Source organism: Ovis canadensis, chromosome 25 (assembly GCF_042477335.2).
Source record: "Ovis canadensis isolate MfBH-ARS-UI-01 breed Bighorn chromosome 25, ARS-UI_OviCan_v2, whole genome shotgun sequence".
NCBI classification, from domain to species: Eukaryota; Metazoa; Chordata; class Mammalia; order Artiodactyla; family Bovidae; genus Ovis; species Ovis canadensis.
The window spans coordinates 49015406-49037090 of NC_091269.1; the positions used below are offsets into that span (position 1 = coordinate 49015406).

Consider the following 21685-nt stretch of genomic DNA (forward strand, 5'->3'; position numbering starts at 1 on the left):
GGGGAGACCCAGGGATTAGAAATCTGATACTGGGCTAGCAAATGGACTCAGACCTTAGGATGGTTATAGGACATCATTTTCTCTTTTTTTCCACCTCTATTCCTTGCTTGATGTCCAGCTGTCTTCAACAGCTCACTTTTGAAATGATTCTTTGGAACATAAACAGGAGGTGGCAAACAGGATATTCTAAGGGGCTGCAGGAGAGGCTCCAAACCCTCAGACTTTGAGACCTGGAGTTTCCTTATTAGAAGGGAGTTCCCTGGGAACATGAGGGGAAGGCACTAAATGACTCCAGCAACTGGTGCTGGTGAAGTGGCTATAAGGATAGGTGGCAGCATAGTGGGGGCTTTCTTGGAAAGGACCATGGGAGGTGGTCCAGGAGAGGAATTGTTTCAGGATGGCTTTTATTGCATCCTTTGCCCCCCACCTCAAATGATGTGCCGACAGTGTCATCTTGAGTGACAGGAGGCAGTGAGAGCCTGAAAAATCTTGGTGGCTGTAGGTTTTGCTCCTGGTTTTCCAATTTTCATTTAATGTCCTTACTTAAAAATTTTTAAAACTCCTTTAAAAATTACAGCAGTGTTGTGAAGCATCATCGTAGAAAGTTTGAAAAAAAGTGAAGAATAAAAACAGCTCTACCACTTTAACTAAAAATATACACTGTGGTGTTGGAGAGACTCTTGAGAGTCCCTTGGACTGCAAGGAGATCCAACCAGTCCATCCTAAAGGAGATCAGTCCTGGGTGTTCATTGGAAGGACTGATGTTGAAGCTGAAACTCCAATACTTTGGCCACCTGATGTGAAGGGCTGACTCATTGGAAAAGACCCTGATGCTGGGAAAGATTGAAGGCAGGAGAAGGGGACGACAGAGGATGAGATGGTTGGATGGTATCACTGACTCAATGGACATGGGTTTGGGTAGACTCCGGGAGCTGGTGATGGACAGGGAGGCCTGGCGTGCTGCGATTCATGGGGTCTCAGAGTCAGACATGACTGAGCAACTGAACTGAACTGATACACTGTTACTTGTGTATTTTCTGTTTTTTCCCAAAGGCGCAATGCTGCCTGCTGATAGCCAAGGCTGCATTTTGTTTCCTGCCATTTTCTTGTTGCCTTAGTTCATAGGCACTTTGCCCTGTTGCTTTGTTGTCTTTGTAGTGATCATATTTTGAAGACTTCATGCTATTCCATCAAACAAGCATTCCCATATTAAAAAAAATTTTTTTTTAACATATTTTGAACCTCTTCTATGGGCTCTTCAGTTTGCATCCATATCCTTTTTTTTTTCCTTTTTGCTGTAATAACAATATAATGTTTGTCTTTGTGCCCTGGGTTTTCCTTATTTTGGTTTATTTCCTTAGGAATAGAGTTCCAGATACAGAATGTGTGGGCTCAAGAGACTGTTGTATCACTTACCCACGTATAGCCCACATGTGCATGCATGCACGCATGCTTAGTTGCTCAGTTGTGTCTGACTCTTTTGCAGCCCTATGAACTGTAGCCCACCAGGCTCCTCTGTCCATGGGATTTCCCAGGCATGAATACCGGAGTAGGTTGCCCTTTCTTCCTTCAGGGGATCCTCCTGACTCAGGAATCTAACCCATGTCTCTGGTGTCTCCTGCATTGCAGAAGGATTCTTTACCAGCTGAAAAATCTCTTAAAACCTCGACTTAGATCCTTCTGCGTTCTGGCCTGTGTATTTTCTCCAGGCTAAAATGATTTTCATAAGAAGCTTGTGTTTCTGTAGGTCATTTTGGATAGTCTGAAGGTCCGTGAGGATCTAAAATCATGTGGATGATACCATTCATTTAAAATTCTGCTGTAGTAGAGGATAGAAAATTAGGGGGGAAAACAAACTGGAATGCGGACTGGATCTGTTGGGTTTCCAGACTACATTAGGAACTGTTGAGCATATGATTGCATTTAACCTCAAGACAATCCTCTTGGCTGGGAATCAGTAGCTGAGGAGACTGAATCTCAGTGGGGTTCTCCACCTTCTGTGGAGGTAGGGTTTGAACTCACCTGGACAGGTCTACTCTGCCATGTATCACTTTGTCTATAGTGGGGATCCAGGGATCATTTCCCCTTTGCAATAGCAGAAACTCTTATTTTAGCCACTTGGACTTAGGCCCTTCTGATGATTCCGGTGCACTTTTGTAGATCCATCTTTTATGCAGTTCTCTCAAATCACAAAGAAGAGTTTTGCTTTAATGCCCAGACATGGGAGGATTGGTAGTGGGCTGATTAAAAGGCAGCTGACAAGGTATTTAAGAGTTGTTTAGGATGGGTGTGTGTATGGGGAAATTGGGATCCAAACCCCTTGGGCCCTGTCAGATTTTACTGCCTGTCTTCTGTAGCTTTCATGAAGGCAGTGGAGGAATTAGAGATGTGTCAAATGGGAAGAAAAAAAAAAGACATTGCTTGGAAGGCCAATTTGGGAACCACTTTAAGTGTGGAGCCCACCCAGACAGAGAGATGCTCTGTAAGAACTGTTCAGGGTCCTTAGAAAAACCCTCGACCTGACCAGCTAGGAACAATAGGAAAATAGGAATGCTCAAAGTTAAGGGACAAGTTCAAGGTCATAACATCCGTGGATGCAAGGCAGATTTAGAAGCAGGGCTCTCTACCATCCCTACATTGAAGAGTCACTGAGAGAATGTAAATGAGAGGAGGTAACCAGGATGCCCATCGGGGAGACAGGGGCATGGCTGTGTGACTCAGCTTTTGCTGTGCCTGGGCCCTGGCTGGCACCGTCCCCTCTCCTTTGAGTCTGCACAGAGCTGCAATTACTGCAGGAGTGGGAGAAGGTTTTCCAGCACTTGCTTGGATCTGAAAGAAGGTGGGAGGGGGACACTGTGGGAAGGGGCTTTGGGGAGTGGCCGCTGGTGCTGAGGTCCTGGCACCTCTATGACCCTGCCCTTTGCTTCTTGATACCACCTTCAACCTAAACTTGGTATTTCTCCCAGCTAAGGGTGGGGACAAGAGATCATTTTCTGGATTTTTTTTCCTTGCCCCGATGATTAGGATGTGTTAGCCCACCACATTCATTCAGACGCTTTGCCCTGTCTTGGTCAGGATTATTTAAATGTTTATCCTTCCCTCTTTCTTGACCTTTCTTGTTCTGTCTTAGTTCCCGGGTCCCGCTCGCTTTGTGTTTCATGAGCTTAGCAAAGCGTGGCCTCCAATTCCCTCGTTCTAGTGTTTTCACTTAAGATGAGGAGTGATGAGCCAAAGGTTTCAGGCTCAATCCTTGAGCAAAGGGCCGCTCTGACAGGGATTATTATTTATTTGTCATCTTGGATGTAATAAGCTGTAGGTACAGCTTCGAGAGCCCTTGATTTATTGCGCTGTCTGCTGCCACTAGCGGGACGTCTGCGGCACGGTGCAGGATGAATACCACACTGTCAGCTCCGTCGATCTGTCTCCACCACTGCTCTCTCTCATAACACGTTCCCATTTCATGCCAGAATACATAAACAATCTTTCATTATTTTGATGCCTTTTTCATATTTGTTCTTTACAGAACATAAAGTTTGAATTTATGGGTTTCCTTTACATTATTTCAACACACTCCACCATTTTCCGGGTTTGTGGTTTAACTCTCAGAAATTGGCTGCCAGGTGATTTAGTTATTTTGGCTTTCTAGTTTTATAGTTATTTAATATTGCGATGTCAGATACTGAGAAAATGGAGTGCATGTGAGGCGAGGGGTTTGCAGTCGAGGCTGTTGTCATCAAGGCAGTGGGATCACGGGGTGAGGCGTGGGGGTTAAAAACAGCGCATGGGAGATGGGAGAGCATTTGTTTATTTGCTTTTTAAATGCCATCTCAAAAATATTATTTAGGTGATTGGCTGGCCCAAGTCCTTGATGGAGCTTGAGAGGAAAGAGAGAGCATCTCACCACTGTTTGGAATTAGCAAGGTTTTCTAAATGGATAGTCAAAGACCCCACCCACATTTTTCTGCTTTTCACGCAGTAGCAGCTCTTAGCATTCTTTATTTTCATCCATGCTCTCATTTCTCTAGTCATTCTCCGCATACCACATCCCCCCGCCCATTTTTGTTTCTGTTTCAGAGGCTTGGTCATATGGCGTAATTTTAAAGAATTTTCCTGTTTTTATGTTCAGTTGCCCTAACTAAAAAAGGAGCTTGTTATGGAAGGAATTTACTTAAGAATAGGAAGTCCTTGCCTCTTTTCCCCTGTAGTAGGACAGGCTTAGGGAATGGATTGTATACTTGCTTATGTATTCACCTATTTGCACGGATTCCACCCCCCCACCCCCCCATCCCACACGCATGCTTCAAGTCTTTCATCTTAAATTTCATCATTTTATTTTTAACCAAACTTAACAATTACATGCATTCTCTGAATTGGACACTTGAATTTTTTAATTAAAAAATAAAGTTTCCCCCAGTTATTTTCTTTGCAATTATATTTTCAGAGAGACAGCAGTAGAAGAATTCTTAGAGTAGCCTGAATTGATAACGTCAGTCCTGGTGATGAGGAGATGTGTGCATGAGAATATGAGGGGTGGGGTGTGTATGTGTTTATCTTTGTCTGCTTATAGGATATGGGTCAGTCCATGGAGGAGCCTAGTGAATTTCACTTTTCTTGGTGCTTCCTGACAAATATAAGTCATTGACAGGTGAGAGTGTATGCCAGTCAAGGTCAATTAATTGTGCAGAAGTCGTAACGTTAGGGAAGTTAGTCCTTCTCGGCGACAGTGCTAATTCAGGCTCTGGGATTGAAATTCTGGCTCTCTTTGAGAAAGGTTTCGTGCTTACTTGCTTAATTGTGTGTGTGTGTGTATCCTTGCCCTTCCATGCAGCTCTTTAAGAGGAAGGGGCTGAAGGTAAGGTGAGAGAGGCTCAGCAGTTGGAAAGTTGTTTTGAACCCTGCCTCCTCTCTGAAAGACATTAATGAATGTGGATTTGAATGCCATAAATGCAAGATAATTTTGTCACTCCTCGCTTCCCTTGGCCGCCTTCATTAGAGAAGTGGGGAATTTGCTTAGCCCACATCCCACTGTACAGGCCTGTTGTGGCTGGAAGGGAACCCTAGTTAATTAATATGAGGAATTTGTTTTGTGTCCCTGTTAAAAAAAAAAAAAGACAGTGCAGGTTGGTGTTGTCAGCAGAAGCTGCTTGTCACTTTGACCTGTTCTGTTAAGTGTTTGATGTGTTTTCTCAGAGTAATCTGTGAATAACATTATAGCCCAGCCAGAAGAGAAACCGAGGGAGCAATAGCAGAATTAATATCTGGGAGCGTTGATAATTATATATCAGAATCTAATTTTTAGCACAGAAAATGTGTTAATGACAGAGAGGAAAACAAAAACCACTAGCTTCTCCCAGCAGGCCCCAAAGTGTCATTTATTATTTCTCAGCTGGATATCTATCAAGTTTATGGGTTAATTTTTCTGTAGACTGTTATTTATGGGTTTTTGTTTGTTTTCAGCCATCATTACTAACAATACGGTTAATAGCAATCATTTGTTATCCAGCACTAGGCGTGATGCCTCAGATGAGAGCACTGAACTGAGAATACTCATTTGGTAGCTGAATAAGGCCCTGACAGGGCCCATTTATAACAAGCTCATTCTATAATGTCCATCCTATTAATAAAATTTTGTTGCTGTCTAATTAGAGATGTCTGATGTGTATAGTACCATGGCAGAGGAGACTTTTTTGCTACTGCTTTTTTTTTTTTTCCTTCCCCGGTCTCTCTGTCACAGCTAAAGCCCATCTGGGCATGTGGGTTTGAGAAACAAAAGGAATGAGGCAGGAGCTGTGGGCAAAGGTTTGGATTCGACTTGTGGTGACACTGCAGAGTGAGTGAGATGGAAACACAGGGAGGTCTCACTGGCTTGCCAGCGCTCCCCTCTGCTCTTCATCCTGTGGTTTTACCTGCCTTGGGTGGTAACTTGCAGCTTGCCTCCCAAATCCTCACTGATACGAAGTGTGACCACAGGGTGCTTTGATGCATTTGCTAACATGCCCAACAGAACTTAAAATGTACAGCCAGTGCTTGGCTCTTCAAAGTTGCTGTCTTGCAAGGCAGCACGTTTATTCCTAAGATACTGTCATTTCTAAGCATCTTCTGAAAACTTCTCTTGGTTTGTTTGCAAAGGTGGTCTATTTCATTCAATAAGAAAGTGAAGAGCCTTCCTGAGTAAGAATTTGGGATAATATATTAGAATGTCAATCTCAATGTTTTGTGGTTGTACTTTGAATACAGAAACTGATTCAGTTCAGTCATTTTTATCCCAGGGAATCTTTCAGGCTTTTTTTTTTTTTTCCTTTAATTAGAAAGAAGCTTTGGGGCTAGACGATGTTATGTACCCAGCTGCTGGACAGAGTTGGAATTTTAAGTCCCATTGCCCTTTCCTTGCTGTGATAGGATTTGGGGAAAGCTACTGAAATGCTGGGCCTCAGCTTTCTCAGTTCTGAAAAAGCAGGCACTAGTCCCTGGAGAATGAATTGTTGCGAGGGTTAAACATCGTAGATGAAAATGCCGTGTAGGTAGCAAGACCTCCCAAACGCTAGTTATGACTACCACCAGTTAGAGTTCACTGTTTGTTTAGAGCCCTATATAGAAAAACCTACCCCACTGAGGTCCTTTACTATAAAGTAATTTTTAAACACAGTTGTATGCATAGTTTTTTTATTGCTTGTATTTCAAGTGAAATTGTGTTTCCCACTCCAAGTAAAATTTAAAGAAATGTGTTTTTTTTAATTTAAATCTATCATCCCAATTACAGCTGATTGCGAAGTTTGTTAAGGAGGGAAAATGAAGAATTAAGAATTCAAGGAAGAAATATTTTATTAATTTCGCAGGTGCTCTGAATTCATACACCTTTGAATTAGGAGCACACAATCAGGCAATAGGCTGAAGAATATTTTTTAAAATAGTTTTGTTGCTAGGTAACTATTTTCCTCTTTACTAAGCTCCCCCCAAAATGTTTTGCAAATGATCTTTTGAATAAAAATGATCATCTAATATTTTTCTCCCAGCCTGTCTGTTTGATTGTGAAGGTAAAACCGTTTAAAAAAAAAATAAAAAACAGAGCACTGCAGAATTTCCATCCTAAGCTAGTGATAAAAGCGCTGTACTGAGTGGTGGCTGCACAGACCTGGGCTGTCTGCTGTTTTTTTTTTTTTTTTTTACCCTAAACTGCACTTGACTACAGCTTATCAACCCTTAATTAGTGCTACATTTTCTCCCTGTGATTTCTATTGATGTGCAGTACAGGAAGCTGGATTGAGCCTCCACCTGACTGGTGTGCAAATTGTTCTAGAAAATTCAGCAAACATCTCTCTCCACTACCCAACCCCTCCCCAATACTCCGTTTCTTTCCTCCCCACCGTTTCTCTCTCCTGGTGTCTTTCTCACTTCCATTTCCCCGCAATAGAAAAGGTGAAGAGCAGGACGATAGGAATCAGGTTGAGTATTAGTGTTTTTGCTGGCCTGGGCAATAGAAAACGACAAGCCGCCGGGGCTCTCCGTCAGCAGAACGCAGAGCGGGGAGGAGGCAGCGGGCGGGGACTCTCCCGCGGCCTCAGGATGGCTGCACCACGATGGCGAAGGCGAGCGCCGGGATGAAGTCAGCACTGACAAAGTGAGGGGATTGATGGATGGACAAAGCGAGCAACTGGATGTGAGAATGGATGAGGGCAGAGGGGGAATTTAACACAGACAAACAGAATGAAAGACAGAGAGGAATTGCTTGCTGAAGGATGGCCGCCCTCAGCTCCCACAGCAATTTACTTACTGCTACCTGAACACCCAAGGATTGTTTGCATTTTGCAGATTTTCCTACCAGCCTCGGCAGAGGGACCTGGTAGATTCCAGCTAATGTATGCCAGTTTTTCTCTTTGAACCTCTCTGTATTCCTGTCCCTCCCAAGTCCACCGTCCCCTGTCCTCCCCACAACTGTATTCACTCACTCATTTAATTCAAACCGAGTGACTGATTATTTCCAATAAGTTCACACAGTGTTCCTGCAGAATAAATTTTCTTCTCCTGCCATCATTTTAATGTTTCCACTAAATTTACCTTAATCAGTTATTGTTGCCTTAGTGTAGTAAATAATAATATTTACCTGCTCCTTTTGAGACTGATGTTTCTAGAAGGAGATCTATTGTTGTTTCATGAAGGCTTGTAGTAGTGATGATAATGTATGCCTCCTTTGTGCAGGAAAAACTTGGTGGCTTTCTACCTTTATCCTGTCTGTATATATTAATGAGGGACTCAATATTTAATGCTTGTCACATTTTAAAGTAGAAAATATGCTCCAACCCAACCCCCAAATGTGTTATATTAGGTAAAAAAGAATTTATTAAGAAGGTGCATTTCATGTGAAGTGTTTCTATCACAGTAAAATCAAGTTAAAAAGAAAAAAACCAAGAAAAAAATTGGGAGAGAAAAAAATGTTATCTTCCCCCCCTAAGAAAAAAATGTATAGTGTTGCATATGTTACAGTAGATTTACTATTTACAAATCATCATTTCAAAAAATATGTGTCCGTGAGAAAAAAGCTATTTGAGGCTTTTAAAAATATAATGCCATCAGTGATTATATGAAGCAATAGAAGGTAAATCTATTTACTGTAATTGAATACTGTACTCAAATATATATTTAGGATTTTGTTTCCTTGTGTGAATAAAGAAAATGATTTTCTGAGACCAGTTGATTTAGGAATCTTGGATAAGAATTTGTGAAATGAAAATTCCAAAAGAGAAACCTACCCACAGATACGTGCAAATTGTTGGGAAAGTGAAAAGGTGACTTATTCCAAAGTTAAGGCAATCCAGCCTTAAGTGTGGTAGTTACAAAATAAGCCACTATATTTCTGGTACATTCAAGGAACCTGGGGCTTTACAGGAAATCTCTTTTTCATTTTGAGATACACTGAAGGAAACTGTATTTCAGAATCAGTGTTGTTGGGTCTGATAGTTCCTTTATCCACTTTCCATGAAAAAGTTTTTATCTTTCTCCCCCTCCCTCTTTACCTCCCTTTCTTCCTCTCTCCATCGCCTTTTAAAGAAATGGCCTGGGAAGACAAATAGTCTTTGCGTTTTTTGGCTGTATATTGCAGTTTTCCCCCTTAAATATGCAAATTTACATGTCTACACACGTAGTTTTGAGGCAGATCTCTTTCTTGTGACATACTTCCGAAGTCCCATCTATCTCTCTCCTCCAGTTGCACAAAGACTAAAATGTATGAAGTGCCAACAGAGTTTGAGAACCTCTGGCCCTTGAAGGACTCCAGAGTTCAGCATTAGCTGCCTTCACAATTAAAGCAAGGTTTTGGGAGAAGGCTGTTGACTTGGTAGAAATGATGAATAAGCATTTTCAAAAGATGAAATTAGTAGGTTGTCCATTGCACAGAGGTCCATGAGACACATTTTTGAGCATGGCATGGATTGTCTGTCTTTCCACTATTCAAAAGTAGACTTGTCCTCGTGTTCATTGCTTGTGCAGACTAAAGGCTGTGGTCGCCTGGAAGCCGCAGCACCAGGAGGTGCGCATCCAGCATCGTTTTGGAATAATAGGAGCTCAGAGCTGACTAACCGCTTGGAGATAAGTTTACTGAAGGTGGCTCGCGTGTGGCCCAGAGATACAGCTTAGGGTAGCAGGTTATAGCAGGTCCTGATTCTTTTTGTGATTTAAAGAAAGAACCTGGAACCTCTGAGATAACTCTTGGAAATTTTTGGAAAAGAAGGATGGTAACTCCTTTTTCATGTGGATCCCTGATTGGTGAAGGCAGACTGAGGGGAATTGGTTTCTTTTTGCCATTATTGTGAGTTTTGTAGCTTCCGTGGTTTTCAGCACATGTCCTAAGAATCACTACACCTGTGCTTCCTAGAAGCAGGATAGAGGAGCCTGAGCCCTATCTCCTCAGAGATTCTGATAGAGGAGGATGGGGTGAGATTTCTGCCAAGAATTCTGCCAGGTGGGCCGGAGACATGATACCTTCCCCTCTGTGTGCCTTTGGAGTTCATTTGGATATTTCTGATGCATCCTTCTAAATATCCCGACTTTTGAACCTTGAAGTTGGATTAGCAATAAACTAAAGAAGGTTCACTCAGTTTTGTTTTATACCTCTCAAATTTATTTCAATCCCCCCCACCCAGTTCTACATACAATACATGTTGACTGTAGAAAGTCTGAAAAAAAAATTCTGAAGAAAAGAATTATCTGTGATTTCACCACCCAGAAATTAACCATTGCTATTATTTTGTTGTATACCTTTCAGTATTTTTAGAAAAAAAAATGCACATTACATAATTGAAAACTAGGATCATGTCATGATTATTTTTTGCAAGTATCAATATGTTTTTTAGCATATTCTCATGTCTTAATAATTCTTCTGAAACATGGTGGTTATTGGAAGCACGGGTCATTTGTTCAGGTTTCCTTTGCGAGTCCCTTATTGTTGGCAGCGTAGGTTACTTCCCCACCCCCAACCCCCCATATAAACATAGCTGTGATGAACTTTGATCTAATTTTCAATTGATGACAATTTTATTATTATTATTATTTTAAAATTTTATTGGAGTATCATTGCTTTACAGTGTGTTAGTTTCTGCTGTACAGCAAAGTGAATCAGCTATATGTGTGTGTATATATATGTGTGTGTGTATATATATATATCTCCCCTGCTTTTTGGATTTTCTTCCCATTTAGGTCACCACAGAGCACTGAGTAGAGTCCCCTGTGCTGTAAAGTAGGTTCTCATTATTTATCTATTTTATACATAGCATCAGTAGTGTATATATGTCAATCCCAATGACAATTTGATTATTATTTTTAAAATTAAATTTAAGTTGCCTTTTCTTCCTCCCTTCCATTCATCCATCCGTGCATCTATCCATCTGTTCCTGGTTTCTGAATACTTGATTTAAGTGATTTCAGAATACCAGTGTCTGCCCTATGAGAGTGACTTTTTCCTAGACCCTTGGAGAGTATAAATTGTTCATTAAGTTACTGCAGTACTTCAGTGTCATTAGTATTATTAGTCTTACTTCTCTCTTCTACCATGCCAGTGACAAAAGTCCCCTTGCTCTTCTGTTTCCCTGCCCCCATCTTTTTTCTCACACCATCCCCCTCATGGGATGCTCTCCCCATTTTTCCTCTGCTTATTTAAATCCTGTCTTCAAAGTGAAAGTGAAAATCACTCAGTTGTCTCCGACTTTTTGCGACCCCATAGACTATACAGTCTATGGAATTTTCCAGGCCAGAACACTGGAGTGGGTAGCCTTTCCCTTCCCCAGGGGATCTTCTCTACCTAGGGATCGAACCCAGGTCTCCCACATTGCAGGCAAATTCTTTACCAGCTGAGCCACAAGGGAAGGCCCCTGTCTTCAAGGGGGAGCTCAAATTTCACTTCTTTCATGAAGCCTGACCTGATGATCCAAACCCCACATGATTTCCTAATAGCATGATTTCCTAATTTCAATGTGACAAACTCATGTTACTCTTTTCCATTGTGTTTTCCTTGAACCCAAACTAGAGAGAGCTCTAAGAACTCCAAGGTCTTGACTCACTCAACACTCTTTTTAAAAACTGAAAAAGTCAAGTTCTAGAATTGTTTTGACCTTCCCAGTAATGGACCAGTAGAACATGTACCATTATAGACCTATTCCTCAATTCAGCAGTACAAAGAAGTTCGTAGAAGAACATTCTCCAGTGGGCAATTTCTGATATTTTCTACATGACTAGGCATTTGGGGAAAGTGAATGGCAGTAGATATGCACCTGTCTGCTAGTGAGCACAAACACATCACTCTGTTATACCCTAAAAAGTTGAATAAAGCTCAGCTGAACAAGATAAAGCCTCCTTATCCTTCTCCTATGGGTCTGAGCTCACTGATAGAACTGAGCCTGATGGTGCGGCTGCCAGTAAAGGGATATGAAAAACACCATGGGACGGAGAATTGTGAAGGATGCTAGTCACTTGACATATCTAAGCCTTAATATCCTTTTCTATGAGAGGAATGGAGTTAGACTAGTTCAACTGTCTGCAGTAGAACTTGCTTTTAAAAAAAAAAAAAAGCTGATGCAAAACCTTTACAGTGGAGTTACTCTGATTCTAGTAGGTACCACGGAGATCCTCACCCTCCAAACCTCTTGTGTGTCCCCAGCAATGGTTCCCTCATTACTCAATGGCTTAACATTTGGAGATGTTTCTTCTGGCATTGAGATATCACAGTTCTAAAGCAGTGAAAGCTGCTCAGTCATGTCCAACTCTTTGTTACCCCATGGACTTTACAGTCTGGCCTGGAATTCTCCAGGCCAGAATACTTGAGTGGCTTCAGTTCAGTCCAGTCGCTCAGTTGTGTCTGACTCTTTGCGACCCCATGGACTGCAGCACGCCAGGCCTCCCTGTCCATCACCAACTCCCGGGGTTTACCCAAACTCATGTCCAGTGCATCAGTGATGCCATCCAACCATCTCATCCTCTGTTGTCCCCTTCTCCTCCTGCCCTCGATCTTTCCCAGCATCAGGGTCTTTTCAAATGAGTCAGCTCTTCACATCAGGTGGCCAGAGTATTGGAGTTTCAGCTTCAGCATCAGTCCTTCCAATGAACACCCAGGACTGATCTCCTTTAGAATGGATTGGTTGGATCTCCTTGCAGTCCAAGGGACTCTCAAGAGTCTTCTCCAACACCACAGTTCAAAAACATCAATTCTTTGGTGCTCAGCTTTCTTCACAGTCCAACTCTCACATCCATACATGACTACTGGAAAAACCATAGCTTTGACTAGATGGACCTTTGTTGGCAAAGTAATGTCTCTGGTTTTTAATATGCTGTCTAGGTTGGTTATAACTTTCCTTCCAAAGAGTAAGTGTCTTTTAATTTCATGGCTGCAGTTACCATCTGCAGTGATTTTGGAGCCCCCCAAAGTAAAGTCTGCCACTGTTTCCCCATCTCTTTGCCATGAAGTGATGGGACCAGATGCCATGATCTTTGTTTTCTGAATGTTGAGCTTTAAGCCAACTTTTTCACTCTCCTCTTTCACTTTCATCAAGAGGCTCTTTAGTTCTTCATCACTTTCTGCCATAAGGGTGGCGTTATCTGCGTATCTGAGGTTATTGATATTTCTGCCAGCAATCTTGATTCCAGCTTGTGCTTCTTCCAGCCCAGCGTTTCTCATGATGTACTCTGCATATAAGTTAAAGAAGCAGGGTGACAATATACAGCCTTGATGTACTCCTTTTCCTATTTGGAACCAGTCTGTTGTTCCATGTCCAGTTCTAACTATTGCTTCCTGCCCTGCATACAGATTTCTCAAGAGGCAGGTCAGGTGGTCTGGTATTCCCATCTCTTTCAGAATTTTCCATAGTTTATTGTGATCCACACAGTCAAAGGCTTTGGCATAGTCAATAAGGCAGAAGTAGATGTTTTTCTGGAACTCTCTTGCTTTTTTTGATGATCCAGCAGATGTTGGCAATGTGATCTCTGGTTCCTCTGCCTTTTTTAAAACCAGCTTGAACATCTGGATGTTCACAGTTCATGTATTGCTGAAGCCTGGCTTGGAGAATTTTAAGCATTACTTTGCTAGTGTGTGAGATGAGTGCAATTATGGGATAGTTTGAGCATTCTTTGGCATTGCCTTTCTTTGGGATTGGAATGAAAACTGACCTTTTCCAGTCCTGTGGCCACTGCTGAGTTTTCCAAATTTGCTGGCATATTGAGTGCAGCACTTTTGACAGCATCATCTTTTAGGATCTAAAATAGCTCAGTTGGAATTCCATAATCTCCATTAGCTTTGTTCATAGTGATGCTTCCTAAGGCCCATTTGACTTCACATTCCAGGATGTCTGGCTCTAGATGAGTGATCATACCACAGTGATTATCTGGGTCATGAAGATCTTTTTTGTACAGTTCTTCTGTGTATTCTTGCCACCTCTTCTTAATATCTTCTGCTTCTGTTAGGTCCATACCATTTCTGTCCTTTATGGAGCCCATCTTCGCATGAAATATTCCCTTGTATCTCTAATTTTCTTGAAGAGATCTCTAGTTTTTCCCATTCTGTTGTTTTCCTCTACTTCTTTGCATTGATCGCTGAGGAAGGCTTTCTTATCTCTCCTTGCTCTTCTTTGGAACTCTGCATTCAAATGGGTGTATCTTTCCCTTTCTTCTTTGATTTTCACTTCTCTTCTTTTCATAGCTATTTGTAAGGCCTACTCAGATAGCCATTTGCTTTTTTGCATTTCTTTTTCTTGGGGATGGTCTTGCTCCCTGTCTCCTGTACAGTGTCAAGAACCTCCATCCATAGTCCATCAGGCACTCTGTGTATCAGATCTAGTCCCTTAAATCTATTTCCCGCTTCCGCTGTATAATCATAAGGGATTTGATTTAGGTCACATATGAATGGTCTAGTGGTTTTCCCTACTTTCTTCAATTTAAGGCTACCCACTGGAGTGGGTAGCCTTTCCCTTCTCCAGGGGATCTTCCCAACCCAGGGATTGAACCCAGGTCTCCCTCATTGCAGATGAATTCTTTACCAGCAGAGCCACAAGGGAAGCCCTTAGAGGGGAAAGGTAGATGGTAAATAAATACATGTATATACACCTACGATGTTATGTAAAAAACTGGAGAGTAGAGAATGATTAGATGAAGTGGTCAGAGAAAGTCTCTTGCATAACTTAACATCTGAACAGAGACTTGTTAGATATGTTAGGAGGGAAGACATGAAGACAGTGGGAAAACTAGAGGGAATACTGAGTACAAAATCTTGTGGTAGCAATGGAATCTGTTCTGGGGCAGACAAATTGGTGACCTCCCCGGTGACCACCTTAGTCATCCCTTGTACTTGTTCTCAGAGCCCTGTTCATGTAGTTATCCCTTCCTGTCATTGAACAAACTTCCTGATCTATCATGGAAAGCACTTCCTCCTGTCTCAGCGTGAACCATAATTGGTCCTAGCAACTCTTTTCTCCTTTTCTGGGATTGGTCTGGGCATGAGCATATGATCTTATTATGGTCAACAGTAAAGAGAGAGCCTTACTAATTGTGGTTGTGTCTACCTGTGATGCCTGGAATTGTGGAATCCATGAGGGGAGGTTTTGTGTTGAGGGTGGTAGAGCAGAAAGATGGGAAGCACCTGGGTCCATGGCGATAGCATGAACTGATGACTTGACCTTAGAAAGCATCTTACTTTGTACTTCTTTTGGTGTTATATAATAAACCCTTATTGTTTAAACTATTTTTTTGTTTGTTTGTTTCGTATTCTGTTACTTGCAACCTAAAGCATCCTAGAGGATGCTTGAAACAGTTCTTTGTCCAGTGCACTTCATTTAAGATCTGTTCAAATGTTGTCCTAAAGACCTTCTTCAACTCTGTAAAATAGGACAGAGGTGGAACTTCAACTCTGATACAGGTTAAAAGTCTTGCACGTGCCTAGGTTTAAGCTAGTGGGTGGCCTCCATCTGTTTTCCATGCACAGGAAGGGAGAGCATGGGTGCTCCATGGTGTCATTTGGGACTGAATCCCCCTCCCCTGCTGTCTGCTCAGGTCCATCTTCATAAATGGTGATTTCAGGAGCTCATCGGCTCCATGTAAAAGGTGCGTGACTCCACTTATAATAAATTTCCATGTGGCATGCATGCTCTCATTCCCTTCATTTGACCTTGGTGGGACGGGCTGATGGATCAGTGAAAAGTACGATATGAAAAATGAGTAAGCAGAGCACAGTGAGCAGTGAATCCATCTTGTGTGTGATTAGCTGTGGAAAATCTCACCAACGTGACTGAGAGGACACTCTTATTTCTCCCCTTTCTCATCCCCTCTTCCTCCTCCCACGATACCTCATCAGCCACCCCACAGGCGAGCTTTCCCACACATGACTGCCTTGTCCCCACCATCAGTCATTTGGTCCTTACAGGGCTTCTTGGATCGACAGCTATTGGGTAGGGAAAGTGGGCTCAGACGAGGAGAATAAATTTTTTTTTTTTTTTTAATGGGGGGAGGATAGAGAAGCAGCTAATAGATCTCATCTGAAGCCTTAGGGAGTCCCCTCCAGGGGCGCGTTGAGAAGACAGGAGTGTGACAGAATGGCTCAGTAGGCATTGTAAATCTGCAATTACACCCGAGGACTCAGTGACTCGCGGTTGAGGTCTCCATCAGTTCCATTCGCAGAATCAAGCCCTATAAAAGCAGGGCGCCAGGATGATAAATCAAGCTTCTGGGGGAATCGTGGGATCCTGCCGCAGAAGGCCTGAGCGCGTTAAGTGGAAACTTGCCTTGATGGCAGTGGCTCTTATCGCATGCTGCAGAGGCCACCTTGGTGGCACATCAAGGTGCTTTTGGAAGAGAATTCCCTGCTGCAGTTGGGCTCTTGTGGGGGTGGTCTGCATTTGTGTCCCATTTGTGGGGCGCCAGTGGGTCAGGAGGCAAGCGGGGTGATGAGTGGAGGTATCTCATCATGCTAACCCAACTGGGCAACTTAGATCTCTGTTCTGTCTTCCTGCAGAAAATGAGATGTTGCCTTCCTGCCCTTCCAAGCAGAGAACATATTCATCCTAAGGACCAGCACAGGGAAGAGTGTTGGTAGGAACTGGGCACTTGCTAACAGTTCCTCTGATGGAGGATGATGGAAGTGTCACTCCTTATTGTTGAGTTCCTGCCCATGTGTGCTCTGACCCCTGAGTAAAGGTCAGTACTTGAGATAGGTGAGGTCAAGTTTCATCCTACTTATTGGATAAGAAATTAAGTTGTAGATTTTTCAAAATATTTTATTGTTTCAAAATGTAGTCCTCAGCTAGTAGGGAGAGATTCTTAGAGGATGTGTTAAATGAACTTGAAAGAATACATTGTAATTAAAAAACTTTTCCTGTATACATGGTCAGTTTTGCTCAGGGTGGTCAAGCATGACCCTGTAATCTCAGTTGCACCATTTATTGGATGTGAGCCGTCACAGCAACAATGCTTCTCTCAGCAAATCATTTAACACCTGGTGGCATTCGGTGATGAGTAGTTATTGCTACCTCTCAAGACTTCAGATGCACTGTGGAAGCCCTACTTCATGGTACACGTCTATGCCCTGGTCCATCTGCTCGCCTCCTTGTGTCTGTTTTGTCTGGAACCAACAGATTTTCTGATTTCAGGTGTCAGAGGCTCACAGAGGAGATACATGTAAGGCTTAGATTCAGAACTGGCCCACTGTCACTTCAGTCCATGTCCCATAGTCCTTATGAGGTCTTGTGTGGCATAATATGACACATGGCATGTACACGGAGGGTGAAAACCAGATCAGTCTTGCAGTGCGCTATTATTAACATTGGCTGTGGCATGTAGGATTCTGGTTCCTAGACCAGAGATTGAACTTGCACCCCCTGCAGTGGAAGCTCAGAGTCTTAACCATGGACCACTAGAGAAATCCCACCGTTACTTGTTTAATCTGCATGTAATTGATTAAGCACCTCTCATGAACCTTTTTGGTTCTCCATCAAAAACAGGACAAAATTCCACTTCACTCATATCCAAAACTTCTGTCTTAGATGACCAAATGAGATTTTACAGTAAAAATAGCATGGGTATTTCCTGGAAAAGGAGATGGCAGCCCACTCCAGTATTCTTGCCTGGAGAATCCCATGGATGGAGGAGCCTGGTAGGCTACAGTCCACGGGGTCACGAAGAGTCGGACACGACTGAGCGACTTCACTTTCACTTTCATACCAAGAGTTAGAAGTAAAATTTAGAAATATGAGACTGATCAGTATTGTTGAGAATCAGTCCCATCATTGTGTGTTCTTTATTACTGCAGCCGGATTAACAGTCGTGTTTATGATAGGTGGTTGCTGACAAAAAGGATAAATATTTCAAAGAGGACAGATATCTCCATCAGTAAACATTTGCTCCTATCCTGGGTCTTGGTTGTTAATTTTGCTTATGTGACTGACTTGAGCTTGTGGAATAAAGTGAAGCAGGCTAACAAATCATCAGAAAGAGCCCAAAGAGAATAAAAAGAGAAATAGATGAGGGTAAATTTTCATTTGGCATTCGTTTCCCCAAAGATGTAGTCATACAGCAAATATTACAAGATTGACAATTGGGTAATAGACGCATAACATGTCCAAACAGTTAAGCTATTCTTCAATTAACACCCAGCCCTGTAATGCCATCTGGTCTATTGGGTTTAAGAAGGATGTAGGAAATTTGGCTAAAGTCCAGAGGAACTGTAGAGATAACAATAATTTATGAAATGATATATCTGAAGAGCTTTATGGGGTTAGCCTTATTTACCTAAATAAGAGCAGCTAGAAGGATATTCTTCTGATGTATGTGAAAGTAAAAGTTAGTTACTCAGTTGTGTCTGACTCTTTGCGACCCCGTGGGCGGTAGCCCACCTAGATCCTCTGTCCATGGAATTCTCCAAACAAGGATACTGGAGTGGGTTACCATTTCCTTCTCCAGGAGATCTTCCCGCCCCAGGGATAGAACCCAGGTCTCCTGCATTGCAGGCAGATTCTTTACCGTTTGAACCACCAGTATATAGGGTTGGTTTTACCTGAGAAGGTAACTGATGCCTTTGTGTTTTAACCAGGAAGTGAAAAAAAAGGAAAAGGTTGACATTTAGGTGTGTTCAAATTAAGTTAGATCTGCAAGAGAATTCCGCTAACTTCTCAGGTTTTGTAGTGGTGACCCAGAATTGTTTCCAAGTTGTGGAGTATATCTCCAAAAGAGATTTAATTTTTAACTTTTTAAGTGGAAGAGAAACTAGTTCTCTTACAGGAGGTCATGTATTATTCTCCCTGGAGGCAGGGAGTCTGAACCTTTCTGGGAATCTGTTTCTGCATGTTGAAGGAGAAAGTAGGCTCTCACACAGCATTTTCAGATCACTGGATGAGGTAATGAAGGTGATGATACCCTCTGGTCTGGTTCCATCTCCTTGCTGTCCTGGGAAGGCCATGATCTACTCAGTCTGAATGGGTAGCACATGGGTTCTATCACAGAGTGCTGTAAAGAGTGTTTGAGAACTTGACTTTCCCAGGGAAATGGAAGGTCCATTTTCCCAATTAATTTGTAAGCTGGATATGGTGGAGATCATTTGAGGGTTCTTAAGGGGTTCCTTTCTCTGTATATTTTAATGTTGGGGGGGTTTATGTAAAGGCCTCTTAAATTAGGCTGAAGCTCAGAATTCCTCTGCACATCTCAAATATACATGTACAATATCTTTCTTCTCTACTTAAAATAAGATTCAAAATTTAACAAGGAGAGTGGCAAATTCTTCATGTTGTTTTCCACTTAACCCTCAATTACCATACATCACACTCCAAGATCGTTTTCTTAAAATTTGCAGTAATATAGATTATTGAGTTTATGTCTCATCATATAATCCAAAATTTGAGAAGTCTGCAATAGTACATGAAACCTTAGTAAAATATGAAAATTATACACATGGGGAAGGAACGAAAAATAAGCAGTGAATAAGATGGCACAAAAAAGAAGCATTTGGTTTAGTGGAGAGGATGAGAGTGCAGGAAACCTAGAGTTTAGTTTCTTCCCCAGTAGTAATGAGACCTTATGTGAATCGCTTAACAGCATGTCTTGGTTTTTCCATCTGTGAAATGAAAGACTTGGATTAGGTCTTATGATGCTTGTTGGTTCTGAAACGACCTTTGATCTATGGTTAAAACTCCCTTGGAGAAGATGAGTTTGTTTTCTTATGCCCATTCTATTATTGAAAATCCTCTCAAAGTAGGAGTCTGTATTCAGCTTAATTGAATGGTCCTCAGGTTAGTTAAGGATAGTGTGTTGACTTCTGAGTTCAGAGTCATTAGTTATCAGCATTTGGACCATCTCTCTCAATCCTGTGCTGTCAGTCCATGTGGCTAATTAATTATGGCATCTTTTCCTGTTGAGCCAAAGCTGTGCCTCTGAATCCTTCTCATTACAGCCTTCCAGGGGACCAGGGGGGTAGAGTTGGTTCCTTAGATAGAAACCTCTTTACTCACCCTGGCTCATTGTGTGAAGACCTCCGAAGATGAAGACAGTGTAATCGAAGAGAAATAGACGCCCACCTGAAAGACCTTCCAGTCTAGAGAAATGGTCCAAGGAGCATGAGCAACCATGGTGGGGTGGGGGCAGTCACTGTGGGCAGGAAATAGTTTGGATTTTCATCAAGATGTTTCAAATTGTGGGCCTGTTTTAACTGTGCTGTCTCATATTGTGGGCATAGAGAATGCTGTGGAAGATAGGCTGAAGAGATTTAAGGTGTTTGACTTTTCAACAAGTACGTGTTTGAAAGTCCATAGTCTTTTGCATAATCACTTCGTGTGGGCTCTGATATGAGGCTGTTTGTAATTTACAGCATGTGTGACATTAGTCTTCAAACTTAATAGTTTCAAAGCCATCCAAGATTTGGGAATTTCATCTAATGCCATGGATAACTCTCTGCTCTGAGCATCTTTTTTTTTTTTTTAATATCATAGAGGGCATTTATTCATTTACACAGAATGTCTCTTTATTTCTGATCATTTCTACAAATGTACACACAGAAATAAGTCAAATATGTGTCTCAGACTGAATCCTCCAGAAATTTAGGTTCATATTTGATTCTGTAATTATATCTCTAAAGCTCCCATCAACTCCTCAGGTCAACATATCCTTCTTCAGTCCTGCACCCCGGCTGGGTCACCTTTGCTTTTCTCATCTCACTAAGCTAATATCTGAAACCAGGTGTGTGTTTTCCCATCATAATGTGCTTATGTCCTAGATTTCAGTTTTCAAGTGTCCAGAAGAAAGCTTTTGATAGAAGCAACCAACTAGGCAGGGTATTACAATATTATGTATTGGGACTCAGGTGCTCTGAGCATCTTTGAAGACCAGGCTGAGAGTGGGTAGAGACGGGAATAATTTTGTATTTGGTGACACAGAGAAGGAAACAGTCTTTATATGTGTATATACGTATTAGAAGCATAGCGTATGTGTAATTTCTGTGTATTTTAGGAGGAATTTATTACTCTGCATGTGCCCTATTTGGAATTTATGGTAAGAATATGGCAAAAGAGAAAAATACATTAACATTTGGTGTTTCATTGTATTCATAAAAGGCTGTTGTCACATCCCTTGACTTTTTACAACGAAAGAAAACGTCCCTAGTGATGGAGCAGTAGGGTTTCTGGATCAGTCTTTAGAATTTGAGCAGCACTGAGCTCATCTCTGTTCCCTAGCTCAGATATGCACAAAGGTCCTTTTCTAGGTGACATAGCATGTTGTATTCCAAAGTACACTTTCTTTTAATTTACAACTTAATTTTCAACCTAATTCAGAAGATTGATACTATAATGCTATTTGCAGAAGTATTGAAATGTCAGTAAGTTTTATTGTAGTAATAAAGAGTATTCCATATATCACAGACTCTATAGGGATCCTTGCTTTTTGCATAGATCTTCATAGCAACAACCAGTGGCTAAATGCTGGCAATCATTAATTTTTAAAGAAGACATGGTTATGATGAGTTGAGGAATTAAGGCTGGTAGTGAAGAATGAACTTTAATTTTTTGTCACCTTTTTTTTTTTTTTTGGTTGCATGCTAAGGTGAGGCGACAGCAAGATGATAAAAAATGGCCCAAATCCCAGGTTCCTAATACTTAAAATGCTGTCTGCTCATAAAAAGATTTCAGTTAGGGAGAGGCCATCTTTGAGCTCCCGGTAACAAATGGGTATCAGTGGC

General features: G+C 41.8%; 1 protein-coding gene across 7 annotated transcripts in view; it reads left to right on the forward strand.

The window, feature by feature from the left end:
- The window catches only part of LRMDA (leucine rich melanocyte differentiation associated), a 1405312-nt gene that overhangs the window by 300916 nt on the left and 1082711 nt on the right, over nt 1-21685 (forward strand). For 3 of the 7 annotated variants that reach the window (XR_011253044.1, XR_011253045.1, XM_069572199.1), the window contains exon 1: nt 18740-18857. The exons of 2 other annotated variants lie outside the window; for them this stretch is intronic. Coding sequence is in view for 2 of the 5 variants with exons in the window: in XM_069572199.1 (XP_069428300.1) it covers nt 18805-18857 (53 nt within the window). In the remaining 3 variants the exon portion in view is untranslated. Of the gene's footprint in view, nt 1-18737; nt 18858-21685 lie in introns of those variants that run through there. 2 more of the 7 variants (XR_011253046.1, XM_069572201.1) reach the window with 1 other exon arrangement.